The sequence below is a fragment of the Mya arenaria genome, chromosome 13, assembly GCF_026914265.1.
Source record: "Mya arenaria isolate MELC-2E11 chromosome 13, ASM2691426v1".
NCBI lineage: Eukaryota > Metazoa > Mollusca > Bivalvia > Myida > Myidae > Mya > Mya arenaria.
Window position 1 is genome coordinate 6,756,689 of NC_069134.1, and position 12,989 is coordinate 6,769,677.

Sequence of the window (12,989 nt, forward strand, 5' to 3'; positions counted from 1 at the left end):
TCTTGATTGCACCTGATCACATGTATCAAATTTTTGATTGCCCCAACACATGCAGCCCTTTTTCCCCAAATTTGGGGAAGAATGGCGGGGCCTTTTGACAGGGGAAATTTAACTTGTATATTGCAAAATTGGGGAAAAAATCATGTTACCATCATGCGAGCTAGATTATCGATTGTTTGAAACTTAACATGGTGCCCACCTGATCTTTACCTGTTTTCACAGTTTGACAATGAAAATATGACTTCTACAGATAGTAGTAAAATAAAATTTCCACAATGGGGGAATTTTTGACACAACCTGGGGAAAAATATATACTTTACTCCATGGGGAATGGGGCCCAATATCGGCCCCAAATTTGCCATAAAAAAAGGGCTGACATGTATCAAATTCTTGATTGCACCAATACATGTAGCAAACTCTTGATTGCACCAACTCATGTAGCAAACTCTTGATTGCACTAAGACATGTAGCAAACTTTTTATTGATTGCTTGCAACAACAGATGTAGGAGATGTTTAATTGTTTGGTTGGCGCAGTGGTTAGCACACTCGCTTCTCACCTAGGCGAGCCGAGTTTGATTCCTGGCTCGGTCACCAAGCCGGACAAGTGGGTTTTCTCCGGTTTCCCCCACAACACAAGACTACACAGTTGTGTAAAATCGTGCCAAGGAGAGCGATTAATATAATGTTGTAAAACTTCACAATTGTTGTAAAATAAATATGATAAAACTAACAGATGTAGCAAACTCTTTTTTCACCAACACCTGTTTTGAACTATTTATTGCACCAACACATGTATACTTCTATTCAAAACTGAAATTGAATCAATATGAACAAGATTTAAATTGAAATGTATTTTATTGTAATGTATTGTAGATGTTAAGAAATAAATGTGAAAACACTAAAATTTGTAAGGTAAAAAATATCATTAACAATATTGTTAATATTAAAAAAAAAAAAAATTCTGGTACTGAATAGTCACAGTTAGTTAGCAAGTGAGGAGATTGGTCGAGGACTGGATGTGTCTGCCCTAAGCAGGGGACTGATGCGCTCAAGGCCCAACCTACTGGTGTGGCTTTTGGCTGACTGCACCATGAGATTCGGGCCTCTCTTAATATGGCTGGGACAGTGGGAAATCCCTGCCGACAATTCTTTGTTGTTAGGAAGGCCATGCATGGGCGTCTTGGTCATGTGTCTGATAAATCTGAAGGGGCCGGGTTTCCAGGGAGCGAGAACAAAAGCTTCCTCTTCCCGGTGTGGAGAGTAGGCGCTGTATACGACTCTGAAATTCTTCTGGAGCTTCTTGCGCAAGGTGCTGTCTGCGTATAGCCGGTCCCAGTGATCCCAGGCATTACGGATTGCCGCCTGCCGCATATTGTGGTAGTATACATCTATGGCCTCCTCAACCTTGAAAGAAGATACGAAAATAGTGATGACCAAATTGTACAGTGTTATTTACCAAGGTGGTTTACCAAGATTGAGATAATTACGTATACTTAAAATGAATTATAAAGCGGTAAACTGTTTGGTTTTGGGTGCCTGGTGACCCCTTATTTTTTCAGTAGTTCTTTAAAGAGTACACGATGTAATATGTAAACAGTTTACCACTTAATAATTCATTTTAAGTATAAGTAATCAACAAGCAATACTCATTTAAATGATACCAAAACTATATGGGGTCAGGCATAAAATAAATAAATAACATTATTGCAAATGGCACCATGGAATGACAAGCTTATTTGTACGTCGTAGTAAGAAAAAGCTTTATAAATTTTGCTCATTTCCCCTTTTCCTGAAAAATTCAACTCTCTTGACTAAAAGTATTAAAAAAGGATAAACTCAGTAAATCAGTCTGCTCCTAGGCTAGCTGTTAGACATAAGTCCTTTAATTTACATTAAATTTTCATTTACTCATATATTATTTTTCCAACCTTTGCTCTAATCCTGTGTAAGTTGTTGAAGGTTGGTTTTTCAGACTTGAGTTTCACCTTTAGGCTGGGCAAGGAGACATCAATGTACTGAATACGAGGAGTGGTCCAACCTAACCCCACAGCCAACTTTCGCCTCATGCTCACTACCAAAGAACACATTGATTACAGTTAGATTATAGACAAACTGATTTAGTCATAAATCATAGTGATTGCCTTGCTTCGGAGCAAAGTAGAAAATTGAATAAAAATCTATCTAGTTAAAAACAAAAAAATAAACAAAACTGAAGACAGTAAAGTCTGACATTATTTATACAATATGCAACAACTTAAGGTATTTGAAAAGGGTTACTTCCACATCCATGGGCACTTTTTGACTTCTTTTTCCTCATTTTCTTGCTGTCATCTGCCTGGTTCAGAAGCCTGCCCACTGATCCTTCAGTGCTTGATTTGGCACGCTCTGGAGACAGAGAGTTTACTCCCAGTGTATCTGCCTCTTTCGTTTCCATCATCTGCTGTTTGGCTGTAATTTACATAAACCAGGTAAATAGTATCATGTGAAAGCAGTAAGTCCTTAAGTATATATTTGCCATACTAAATACATCTAGTATTATTTTTTATTGAATTTTCTTTAACAATCCCTTTGGCAACAAAAAAAAATATTTTCATTTCTGATCATACTTAATCAAGAATCCCCGCAAAATATTTGCAGGTGCCCTATAGTAATCATCCTGTTTGTCTGTCCACATTTTATTCCAAAGAAGGACGGCATCAAACCGTCTGCCTTTCCGTCTGTGCCAATGGTTTCTGCTCTTAACTTGTGAATGCTTAGGGTCTAAAATTTGGTAGGCTGGTTGATCATGTCCAGCAGATGTACCCTCACAATTTTAAAGACAGTGGGACAAAGGTTAAGGTTGTGGTGACAGTGCGCTAAAAATCTATTTTTGATCTAAAAATGAAGAAAGCTGGGGCCCAGGGACCTCAAACTTGGTAAGCAGGTTTGTCATGACAAGTAGATGAACCCTTTTGATTTTGAGTACAGTGTGTCAATGGTCAAGGTTGTGGTGATCTTAAACTGAAAATGTGTTTCCAATCATTATTTAAAGAACTTTGGGGCCCAGGGAACTCAAACTTGGTAGGCAGGTTGGTCTGACATGACCAGCAAATGAACCTAGATTTAGAGGTCAATGGGTCAAAAGTCAAGTTGATCTTGAACTGAAAATCTGTTTCTGATCATCAATAACTGAAGAACACTGTGGCCAAGGGAAATCAAACTCGGTATATACACTTGAAGGTTTTTCATGACCAGCAGATAATCCCTTTTGACTTTGAGTTCAGTGGGTCAAAGGTCAAGGTCGTGGTGATCTTGAACAACAAACAAGAGGTAACATCCACTCCATCGTGCAGTGACTGATAATCTTTGTGTTCATACTTTGCTTTTTAAAAAGGTGATCAATTTTTTCAAACTGTGCAGGAAGGTCATCATGAAAAAAGTTAAATTTGTTTGAAGAAAAAGAAGAAGTTAGAGGCATATTAAGATTGGATCATGGACTTATTGTTAAATGAACATATATATGTTTCAAAAACATAACTGACCTTCAGTTCCCAAATTGCTTTCCTGGACAAACCAGTATGTAAATGGATCAATTTATCTACCCATTTGAAGATAATCAATAATGGGAAAAATTAGGTCCAAAACCCATTGATATTTATTATGTTTAAGAAGAACTATACTGTCGTAACTGGAACTGATAGCAATGTGAACATGATGTACAAAGTGCAAGAACTTTATTTCTTGAGCTATACTGTAAATAGATACACCTGTTATATCTTCACATATCATAAGATTATTGTATAAAACAACTTTGCATATAAGTTATTTTAAATAAAACAAATAAAATATCAGAGAAAATGTTTATGACCTAAACCACCATCTTTTCAAATGACTCCCCCTGTCAAGTCTTTCCCTTATCACATTCTGTGATTGCTCTAGTAACTTTTTGTACTTACCCCAAATTCATGTTTAATAATGAACTTCAACAGTATTTATGTTAAAAAGAATCCATACCAGTGTGGATCTTCTCCCTGAGCTGTATGATGAGGTTGGCATTTCTCTGTTTTGGTTCAAGGCCATCCTCTCCGTCAGTGAAGAGCCGCATTGTTTCGTTTATCTCTTTACTGAGGTCTGCAACTACTGTGCTCTCTGGCTTGTCATTAGTTTGAGCGAGGTCACGACTCGAGGTGCTCTCTTGCGAGGGCTGAAATATGTTCAATGGTAAGGTGTACAATATAGGGTGATTAATTTTTCTTAATCATGTTTAACTCTTGACTTGAAAAATAAAAACAAACAAAAAGCGACTTACAGGTACAAATAAAAAAATAAAAACCTAAGTCATAAATTATTTTATTTTTTATTTAATAGCGACATGGCCACAAATTCCCCAGTAAAAAAGCCAATATATCGCTAATATTTTTTATCTGTGAAATTTCTACAAAAAGTCTGGGCTGTTCTTGCATACCAGACGTGTGTTTCCGGTCATGTGACCAGTGCTGGAAAAACCCGTCTTACACCCCCCCATGTAAGATGAGTCACGCACATCGGTCACATTTCTTTTATTGTATGGTTTATGAAAAGTATATTATGCCATTTCAATAAAGCGCAATCAAATATATAAGTATGAAAGACTTTAAATTAAAAATAAAAATAAATATTCGTAAAAATGTTATTTTTAGATGAACTATTTGATGTCAATAGTGATATAAGATAACTGTGCTTTATGACATCAGTAAACAATGTCGCATGCACATTTTTGTGAAATGTACAAAAGAATGTTTTAATTATTCGTCAATTTTTCCACAAATTGATAATTTTAGATATGCAAGAAAAAATATCCATCATGTTTTTCCGGTCCGGATCCAAAAATCCGACCCTCGGGCATGTTGCATGGCAAGTCTCATTACCGGCTTACTCGCGTGCCCTGGAGTTCGATTTTTCGATCCATACCGGAAACACAATTGATAGATATTTATTTTCCGACCTGACGATTTTAGTGACTTAGTTGGATGTACCCTGATATACTACTTAAGACCTTCATGTAAACATGTGTTGGGGTCATTTATTCAGTTTTATCCAGAATTTGCCTTCATATCTATATGTATATTCTTACACAGTGGCTAAGGTGCTTATATTGTCAGGGCGATGGCAGGGAAGAGATTTGGATGGTTATTACCTGTAGGTAGGGATTGACCCAATCATAGGAGCATTATAAATACCATGCCTTTGTGCCTGTTTCTGATAAAACTAGAGCTGTCACAGGAGTGACGAATACCCCCAAATGCTGCCTGGACACAGGAATGGCAAACCATTCCTTTGAAAAGAGGCCATAACTCCAAGGTTACTGCACACTGCATCTTCTTTTATCATGCATGTATTTTAAATCTGTTGAGTAATTTAGAAATTACACTGCTGACAAGAAAAACTAGCCTTTCATGAGTTATCGTCCGGAAACCGTTTTTCTACTTTTAGTAACAGTGACCTTGACCTTGGCCCCACCAGCCCCAATATCGAACTTGACCTGTATCTTCTGATGTAACACCTGTGTACCAAAAATTGTTCAAATCTGTCAAGCCTTTCATGAGTTATCGTCCGGAAACCGTTTTTCTATTTTTAGTAACAGTGACCTTGACCTTGGCCCCACCAGCCCCAATATCGAACTTGACCTGTATCTTCTGATGTTACACCTGTGTACCAAAAATTGTTCAAATCTGTCAATCCTTTCATGAGTTATCGTCCAGAAACCGTTTTTCTATTTTTAGTAACAGTGACCTTGACCTTGGCCCCACCAGCCCCAATATCAAACTTGACCTATATCTTCTGATGTTACACCTGTGTACCAAACTGTATCTTCTGATGTTACACCTGTGTATCAAAAATTGTTCAAATCTGTCTAGCCTTTCATGAGTTATCGTCCGGAAAACGTTTTTCTATTTTTAGTAACAGTGACCTTGACCTTGGCCCCACCAGCCCCAATATCAAACTTGACCTGTATCTTCTGATGTTACACCTGTGTACCAAAAATTGTTCAAATCTGTCTAGCCTTTCATGAGTTATCGTCCGGAAACCGTTTTTCTATTTTTAGTAACAGTGACCTTGACCTTGGCCCAACCAGCCCCAATATCGAACTTGACCTGTATCTTCTGATGTTACACCTGTGTACCAAAAATTGTTCAAATCTGTCAAGCCTTTCATGAGTTATCGTCCAGAAACCGTTTTTCTATTTTTAGTAACAGTGACCTTGACCTTGGCCCCACCAGCCCCAATATCAAACTTGACCTATATCTTCTGATGTTACACCTGTGTACCAAACTGTATCTTCTGATGTTACACCTGTGTACCAAAAATTGTTCAAATCTGTCAAGCCTTTCATGAGTTATCGTCCGGAAACCGTTTTTCTATTTTTAATAACAGTGACCTTGACCTTGGCCCCACCAGCCCCAATATCGAACTTGACCTGTATCTTCTGATGTTACACCTGTGTACCAAAAATTGTTCAAATCTGTCAAGCCTTTCATGAGTTATCGTCCAGAAACCGTTTTTCTATTTTTAGTAACAGTGACCTTGACCTTGGCCCCACCAGCCCCAATATCAAACTTGACCTATATCTTCTGATGTTACACCTGTGTACCAAACTGTATCTTCTGATGTTACACCTGTGTATCAAAAATTGTTCAAATCTGTCTAGCCTTTCATGAGTTATCGTCCGGAAAACGTTTTTCTATTTTTAGTAACAGTGACCTTGACTTTGGCCCCACCAGCCCCAATATCAAACTTGACCTGTATCTTCTGATGTTACACCTGTGTACCAAAAATTGTTCAAATCTGTCTAGCCTTTCATGAGTTATCGTCCGGAAACCGTTTTTCTATTTTTAGTAACAGTGACCTTTACCTTGGCCCCACCAGCCCCAATATCGAACTTGACCTGTATCTTCTGATGTTACACCTGTGTACCAAAAATTGTTCAAATCTGTCAAGCCTTTCATGAGTTATCGTCCAGAAACCGTTTTTCTATTTTTAGTAACAGTGACCTTGACCTTGGCCCCACCAGCCCCAATATCAAACTTGACCTATATCTTCTGATGTTACACCTGTGTACCAAACTGTATCTTCTGATGTTACACCTGTGTACCAAAAATTGTTCAAATCTGTCTAGCCTTTCATGAGTTATCGTCCGGAAAACGTTTTTCTATTTTTAGTAACAGTGACCTTGACCTTGGCCCCACCAGCCCCAATATCGAACTTGACCTGTATCTTCTGATGTTACACCTGTGTACCAAAAAGTGTTCAAATCTGTCTTGACTTTCATGAGTTATCGTCTGGAAACTGTTTTTTTTATTTTTAGTAACAGTGACCTTGACCTTGGCCCCACCAGCCCCAATATCGAACTTGACCTGTATCTTCTGATGTTACACCTGTGTACCAAAAATTGTTCAAATCTGTCTAGCCTTTCATGAGTTATCGTCCGGAAACCGTTTTTCTATTTTTAGTAACAATGACCTTGACCTTGGCCCCACCAGCCCCAATATCGAACTTGACCTGTATCTTCTGATGTTACACCTGTGTACCAAAAAGTGTTCAAATATGTCTAGCCTTTCATGAGTTATCGTCCGGAAACCGTTTTTCTATTTTTAGTAACAGTGACCTTGACCTTGGCCCCACCAGCCCCAATATCGCACTTGACCAGTATCTTCTGATGTTACACCTGTGTACCAAAAATTGTTCAAATCTGTCAAGCCTTTCATGAGTTATCGTCCGGAAACCGTTTTTCTATTTTTAGTAACAATGACCTTGACCTTGGCCCCACCAGCCCCAATATCGAACTTGACCTGTATCTTCTGATGTTACACCTGTGTACCAAAAATTGTTCAAATCTGTCCAGCCTTTCATGAGTTATCGTCCGGAAACCGTTTTTCTATTTTTAGTAACAGTGACCTTGACCTTGGCCCCACCAGCCCCAATATCGAACTTGACCTGTATCTTCTGATGTTACACCTGTGTACCAAAAAGTGTTCAAATCTGTCTTGACTTTCATGAGTTATCGTCTGGAAACCGTTTTTTTTATTTTTAGTAACAGTGACCTTGACCTTGGCCCCACCAGCCCCAATATCGAACTTGACCTGTATCTTCTGATGTTACACCTGTGTACCAAAAAGTGTTCAAATCTGTCTTGACTTTCATGAGTTATCGTCTGGAAACCGTTTTTTTTTATTTTTAGTAACAGTGACCTTGACCTTGGCCCCACCAGCCCCAATATCGAACTTGACCTGTATCTTCTGATGTTACACCTGTGTACCAAAAATTGTTCAAATCTGTCTAGCCTTTCATGAGTTATCGTCCGGAAACCGTTTTTCTATTTTTAGTAACAGTGACCTTGACCTTGGCCCCACCAGCCCCAATATCGAACTTGACCTGTATCTTCTGATGTTACACCTGTGTACCAAAAAGTGTTCAAATATGTCTAGCCTTTCATGAGTTATCGTCCGGAAACCGTTTTTCTATTTTTAGTAACAGTGACCTTGACCTTGGCCCCACCAGCCCCAATATCGCACTTGACCAGTATCTTCTGATGTTACACCTGTGTACCAAAAATTGTTCAAATCTGTCAAGCCTTTCATGAGTTATCGTCCGGAAACCGTTTTTCTATTTTTAGTAACAATGACCTTGACCTTGGCCCCACCAGCCCCAATATCGAACTTGACCTGTATCTTCTGATGTTACACCTGTGTACCAAAAATTGTTCAAATCTGTCCAGCCTTTCATGAGTTATCGTCCGGAAACCGTTTTTCTATTTTTAGTAACAGTGACCTTGACCTTGGCCCCACCAGCCCCAATATCGAACTTGACCTGTATCTTCTGATGTTACACCTGTGTATCAAAAATTGTTCAAATCTGTCAAGCCTTTCATGAGTTATCGTCCGGAAACCGTTTTTCTATTTTTAGTAACAGTGACCTTGACCTTGGCCCCACCAGCCCCAATATCAAACTTGACCTGTATCTTCTGATGTTACACCTGTGTACCAAAAATTGTTCAAATCTGTCTAGCCTTTCATGAGTTATCGTCCGGAAACCGTTTTTCTATTTTTAGTAACAGTGACCTTGACCTTGGCCCCACCAGCCCCAATATCGAACTTGACCTGTATCTTCTGATGTTACACCTGTGTACCAAAAATTGTTCAAATCTGTCAAGCCTTTCATGAGTTATCGTCCAGAAACCGTTTTTCTATTTTTAGTAACAGTGACCTTGACCTTGGCCCCACCAGCCCCAATATCAAACTTGACCTATATCTTCTGATGTTACACCTGTGTACCAAACTGTATCTTCTGATGTTACACCTGTGTACCAAAAATTGTTCAAATCTGTCTAGCCTTTCATGAGTTATCGTCCGGAAAACGTTTTTCTATTTTTAGTAACAGTGACCTTGACCTTGGCCCCACCAGCCCCAATATCGAACTTGACCTGTATCTTCTGATGTTACACCTGTGTACCAAAAAGTGTTCAAATCTGTCTAGACTTTCATGAGTTATCGTCTGGAAACCTTTTTTTTATTTTTAGTAACAGTGACCTTGACCTTGGCCCCACCAGCCCCAATATCGAACTTGACCTGTATCTTCTGATGTTACACCTGTGTACCAAAAATTGTTCAAATCTGTCTAGCCTTTCATGAGTTATCGTCTGGAAACCGTTTTTCTATTTTTAGTAACAATGACCTTGACCTTGGCCCCACCAGCCCCAATATCGAACTTGACCTGTATCTTCTGATGTTACACCTGTGTACCAAAAAGTGTTCAAATATGTCTAGCCTTTCATGAGTTATCGTCCAGAAACCGTTTTTCTATTTTTAGTAACAGTGACCTTGACCTTGGCCCCACCAGCCCCAATATCGAACTTGACCAGTATCTTCTGATGTTACACCTGTGTACCAAAAATTGTTCAAATCTGTCAAGCCTTTCATGAGTTATCGTCCGGAAACCGTTTTTCTATTTTTAGTAACAGTGACCTTGACCTTGGCCCCACCAGCCCCAATATCGAACTTGACCTGTATCTTCTGATGTTACACCTGTGTACCAAAAAATGTTCAAATCTGTCAAGCCTTTCATGAGTTATCGTCCGGAAACCATGAAAACCGACAGACCGACCGACAGACAGACCGACTGACCGACCGACAAGCTCACTCCTATATACCCCCTCAAACTTCGTTTGTGGGGGTATAATCAGTAAAATCTAGTAGTATTTAAATTGCATGATTAAGTTACCACCTCTTAGCAATACTTTCCTTAAGATAGCAAGCTGAATTAATTATAACATTTTTACCAACTACACATCAATGTACAATGCTGTAACTCCCATGTACATAATGCTACTTACAATAATGCGGTTTTTAATGTATACAATTATCCTTAATTTAAACTCTTGAAAGTACTACCCTGCTCACCAGCTCTGTTATGTTTTGATATGTTATGTATGTTTGTTATTCATGTCTGAAAATACATCCTTGAGCTTATGTTTCTTGTTAGCATAAAATACTCAACTTTAAATAAAAATCCTGGTATCTTGTATAATCAATACATATTGACAAATACTCAAACATTTGTCATTTTCGTGGACATGACCTTATGGTGCTGTTCTTAATGTTACATTTTTGCAGAAAATGTAACTTAGGCCACACCAAATTAATAACTTGTTCATCAGATCTCCCGCACCTATTTCTTCAGAAAAGCAAAACAAATATTTTTATTTTTTTTATCACTTGCGCCCGCACCATCTAAAAAAAATAGTTATTTTTTTTACGAGCGCGAATTTGTTTAGTAGAATGTAGTAGAATGTAGCCTTTTCCCTTAACCGCGTTTTTCGATCGTAACAATTATCAAAGCACCGACTCAATCATGCAGCCGCTCTAATTAGAGTCAATGAACGATATAGACCCAGATACAAGCGTCTAGATGATCGAGACTAAATTGGCAACATGAAAACATTAATTTCAACAAATTACAATTCTACCACCATTTAAAGTTTGATTGAATTTAGGACAAATGTGTTTGTTTTAATTTGGCTCCCGCTAAAAGTAAACGTATATATACTGGGCAAGAAGTGCTGAATTTTATTGTGAATGACAGTGATTATCCAAAGTTCGAATTTGGTTCGGACATGTTTGACGGGACATGTTTGACGGGAATTCGGATGACCGTTACAGTGAAAAGACAGTTTCCAATCGGCCATCTACACCTGTCCAGGTAAAAACTTCAGGTGTGTATTTTAACTTCTTTGTTGTTTTGCTGTTAATATAGCAAAATATGATGTATTTTTTGTATTATTTGTTTCCTTCAAAAATATACATTTTAATATGATTTATACATGTTTGTTTTTATTTTGCTACAGATCAGAATAACAGTGTTTATTTTATTCATATGCAATGCATGTACAGTAATAGAAAAACAAGAGCTGTCACAGAGACAGCGCGCTCGACTATTCCGCCGCTTTTCAATGTAAGGATTGAAAAGTTTTGGCGAATGCATGGATCACTGTTAGATTAGATTTCAATGCAATACATGATGTGCTGAGATATTAACATTAATGTGGTTACATGCAAAATTTTAACCAGAATTTTTAAGTGTAATAATAAAGGGCCATTATTTGCAAAATACAGTAATCTAACTTGGTTATTCAATTAGGTTGGGTGGTTGAATACCATTGTATAAAGTCTCAGTGCAATACATCAAGTAGTTGCTGAGATATTGTCCTATGTGTGCTAACATGCAAGACCTTAACCAGAATTTCTAAGTCGCATAATAAAGGGGCAAAAATTATAATATGAAAGATAGAGTTATCTTACTTGATTAAATAAGAAGGTTAAATGGTTGGGAGCCTGTGTGTAAAGTTTCAATGCAATACATGATGTATTCTCTGAGGTATCGACTTAAAAGTGGTTACATGCAAAACCTTAACCAGAATTTCTATGTTGAATAAAAAAGGGGCCATTACTTGAATTTAATGCAAACTAGAGTTATCTTACTTGGTTATTTAAGTAGATTGGATGGTTGAGTACCATTTTATTAAGTCTCAATGCAATACATCCAGTAGTTGCTGAGATATTAACCTATGTGTGCTTACATGCAAAATCTTTACCAGAATTTCTAAGTCAAATAATAAAGGCCCATAAGTTTGCATTATATTCAAAAAAGTGTTATCTTACTTCATTAATTTAGTAAGTTATATAGTTGGGAATACATATCTAAAGTTTCAATGCAATACATGATATACTTGCTGAGATATTGACTTAAATACGGTTACATGCAAAACCTTAACCAGAATTTCTAAGTCGAATAATAAAGGGCAATTATTTTGCATTATATGCAAACTAGAGTTATCTAACTTGGTTAATTAAGTAGGTTGGATGGTTGAGTATCATTGTATAAAGTCTAAATGCAATACCTCAAGTAGTTGCTAAGATATTAACCTATGTGTGCTTACACGCAAAACCTTAACCAGAATTTCTAAGTCAAATAATAAAGGGCAATTATTTGCATTAAATGCAAACTAGAGTTATCTAACTTAGTTAATTAAGCAGGTTGGAGGGTTGAGTACCATTGTATCAAGTCTCAATGCAATACCTCAAGTAGTTGCTGAGATATTAACCAATGTGTGCTTGCATGCAAAACCTTAACCAGAATTTCTAAGTTGAATAATAAAGGGCAATTATTTGTATTAAATGCAAACTAGAGTTATCTAACTTGGTTAATTAAGTAGGTTGGATGGTTGAGTACCATTGTATCAAGTCTCAATGCAATACCTCAAGCATGTGCTGAGATATTAACCAATGTGTGCTTGCACGCAAAACCTTAACCAGAATTTCTAAGTCAAATAATAAAGGCCTATTATTTGCATTAAATGCAAACTATAGTTATCTAACTTGGTTAATTAAGTAGGTTGGGTGGTTGAGTACCATTGTATCAAGTCTCAATGCAATACTTCAAGTAGTTGCTGAGATATTAACCAATGTGTGCTTGC

General features: G+C 37.5%; 1 protein-coding gene across 2 annotated transcripts in view; it reads right to left on the reverse strand.

The window, feature by feature from the left end:
- Nucleotides 1-837: 837 nt before the first annotated feature.
- The window catches only part of LOC128213426 (uncharacterized), a 28,187-nt gene continuing 16,035 nt past the window's right edge, over nt 838-12,989 (reverse strand). For both annotated transcript variants that reach the window (XM_052919105.1, XM_052919104.1), the window contains exons 6-9: nt 3,995-4,184; nt 2,279-2,449; nt 1,930-2,072; nt 838-1,405 (exon numbers count right to left, since the gene is read on the reverse strand). In XM_052919105.1, the coding sequence (XP_052775065.1) occupies nt 983-1,405; nt 1,930-2,072; nt 2,279-2,449; nt 3,995-4,184 (927 nt within the window). In that variant the 3' untranslated portion in view covers nt 838-982. The remainder of the gene's footprint in view (nt 1,406-1,929; nt 2,073-2,278; nt 2,450-3,994; nt 4,185-12,989) is intronic.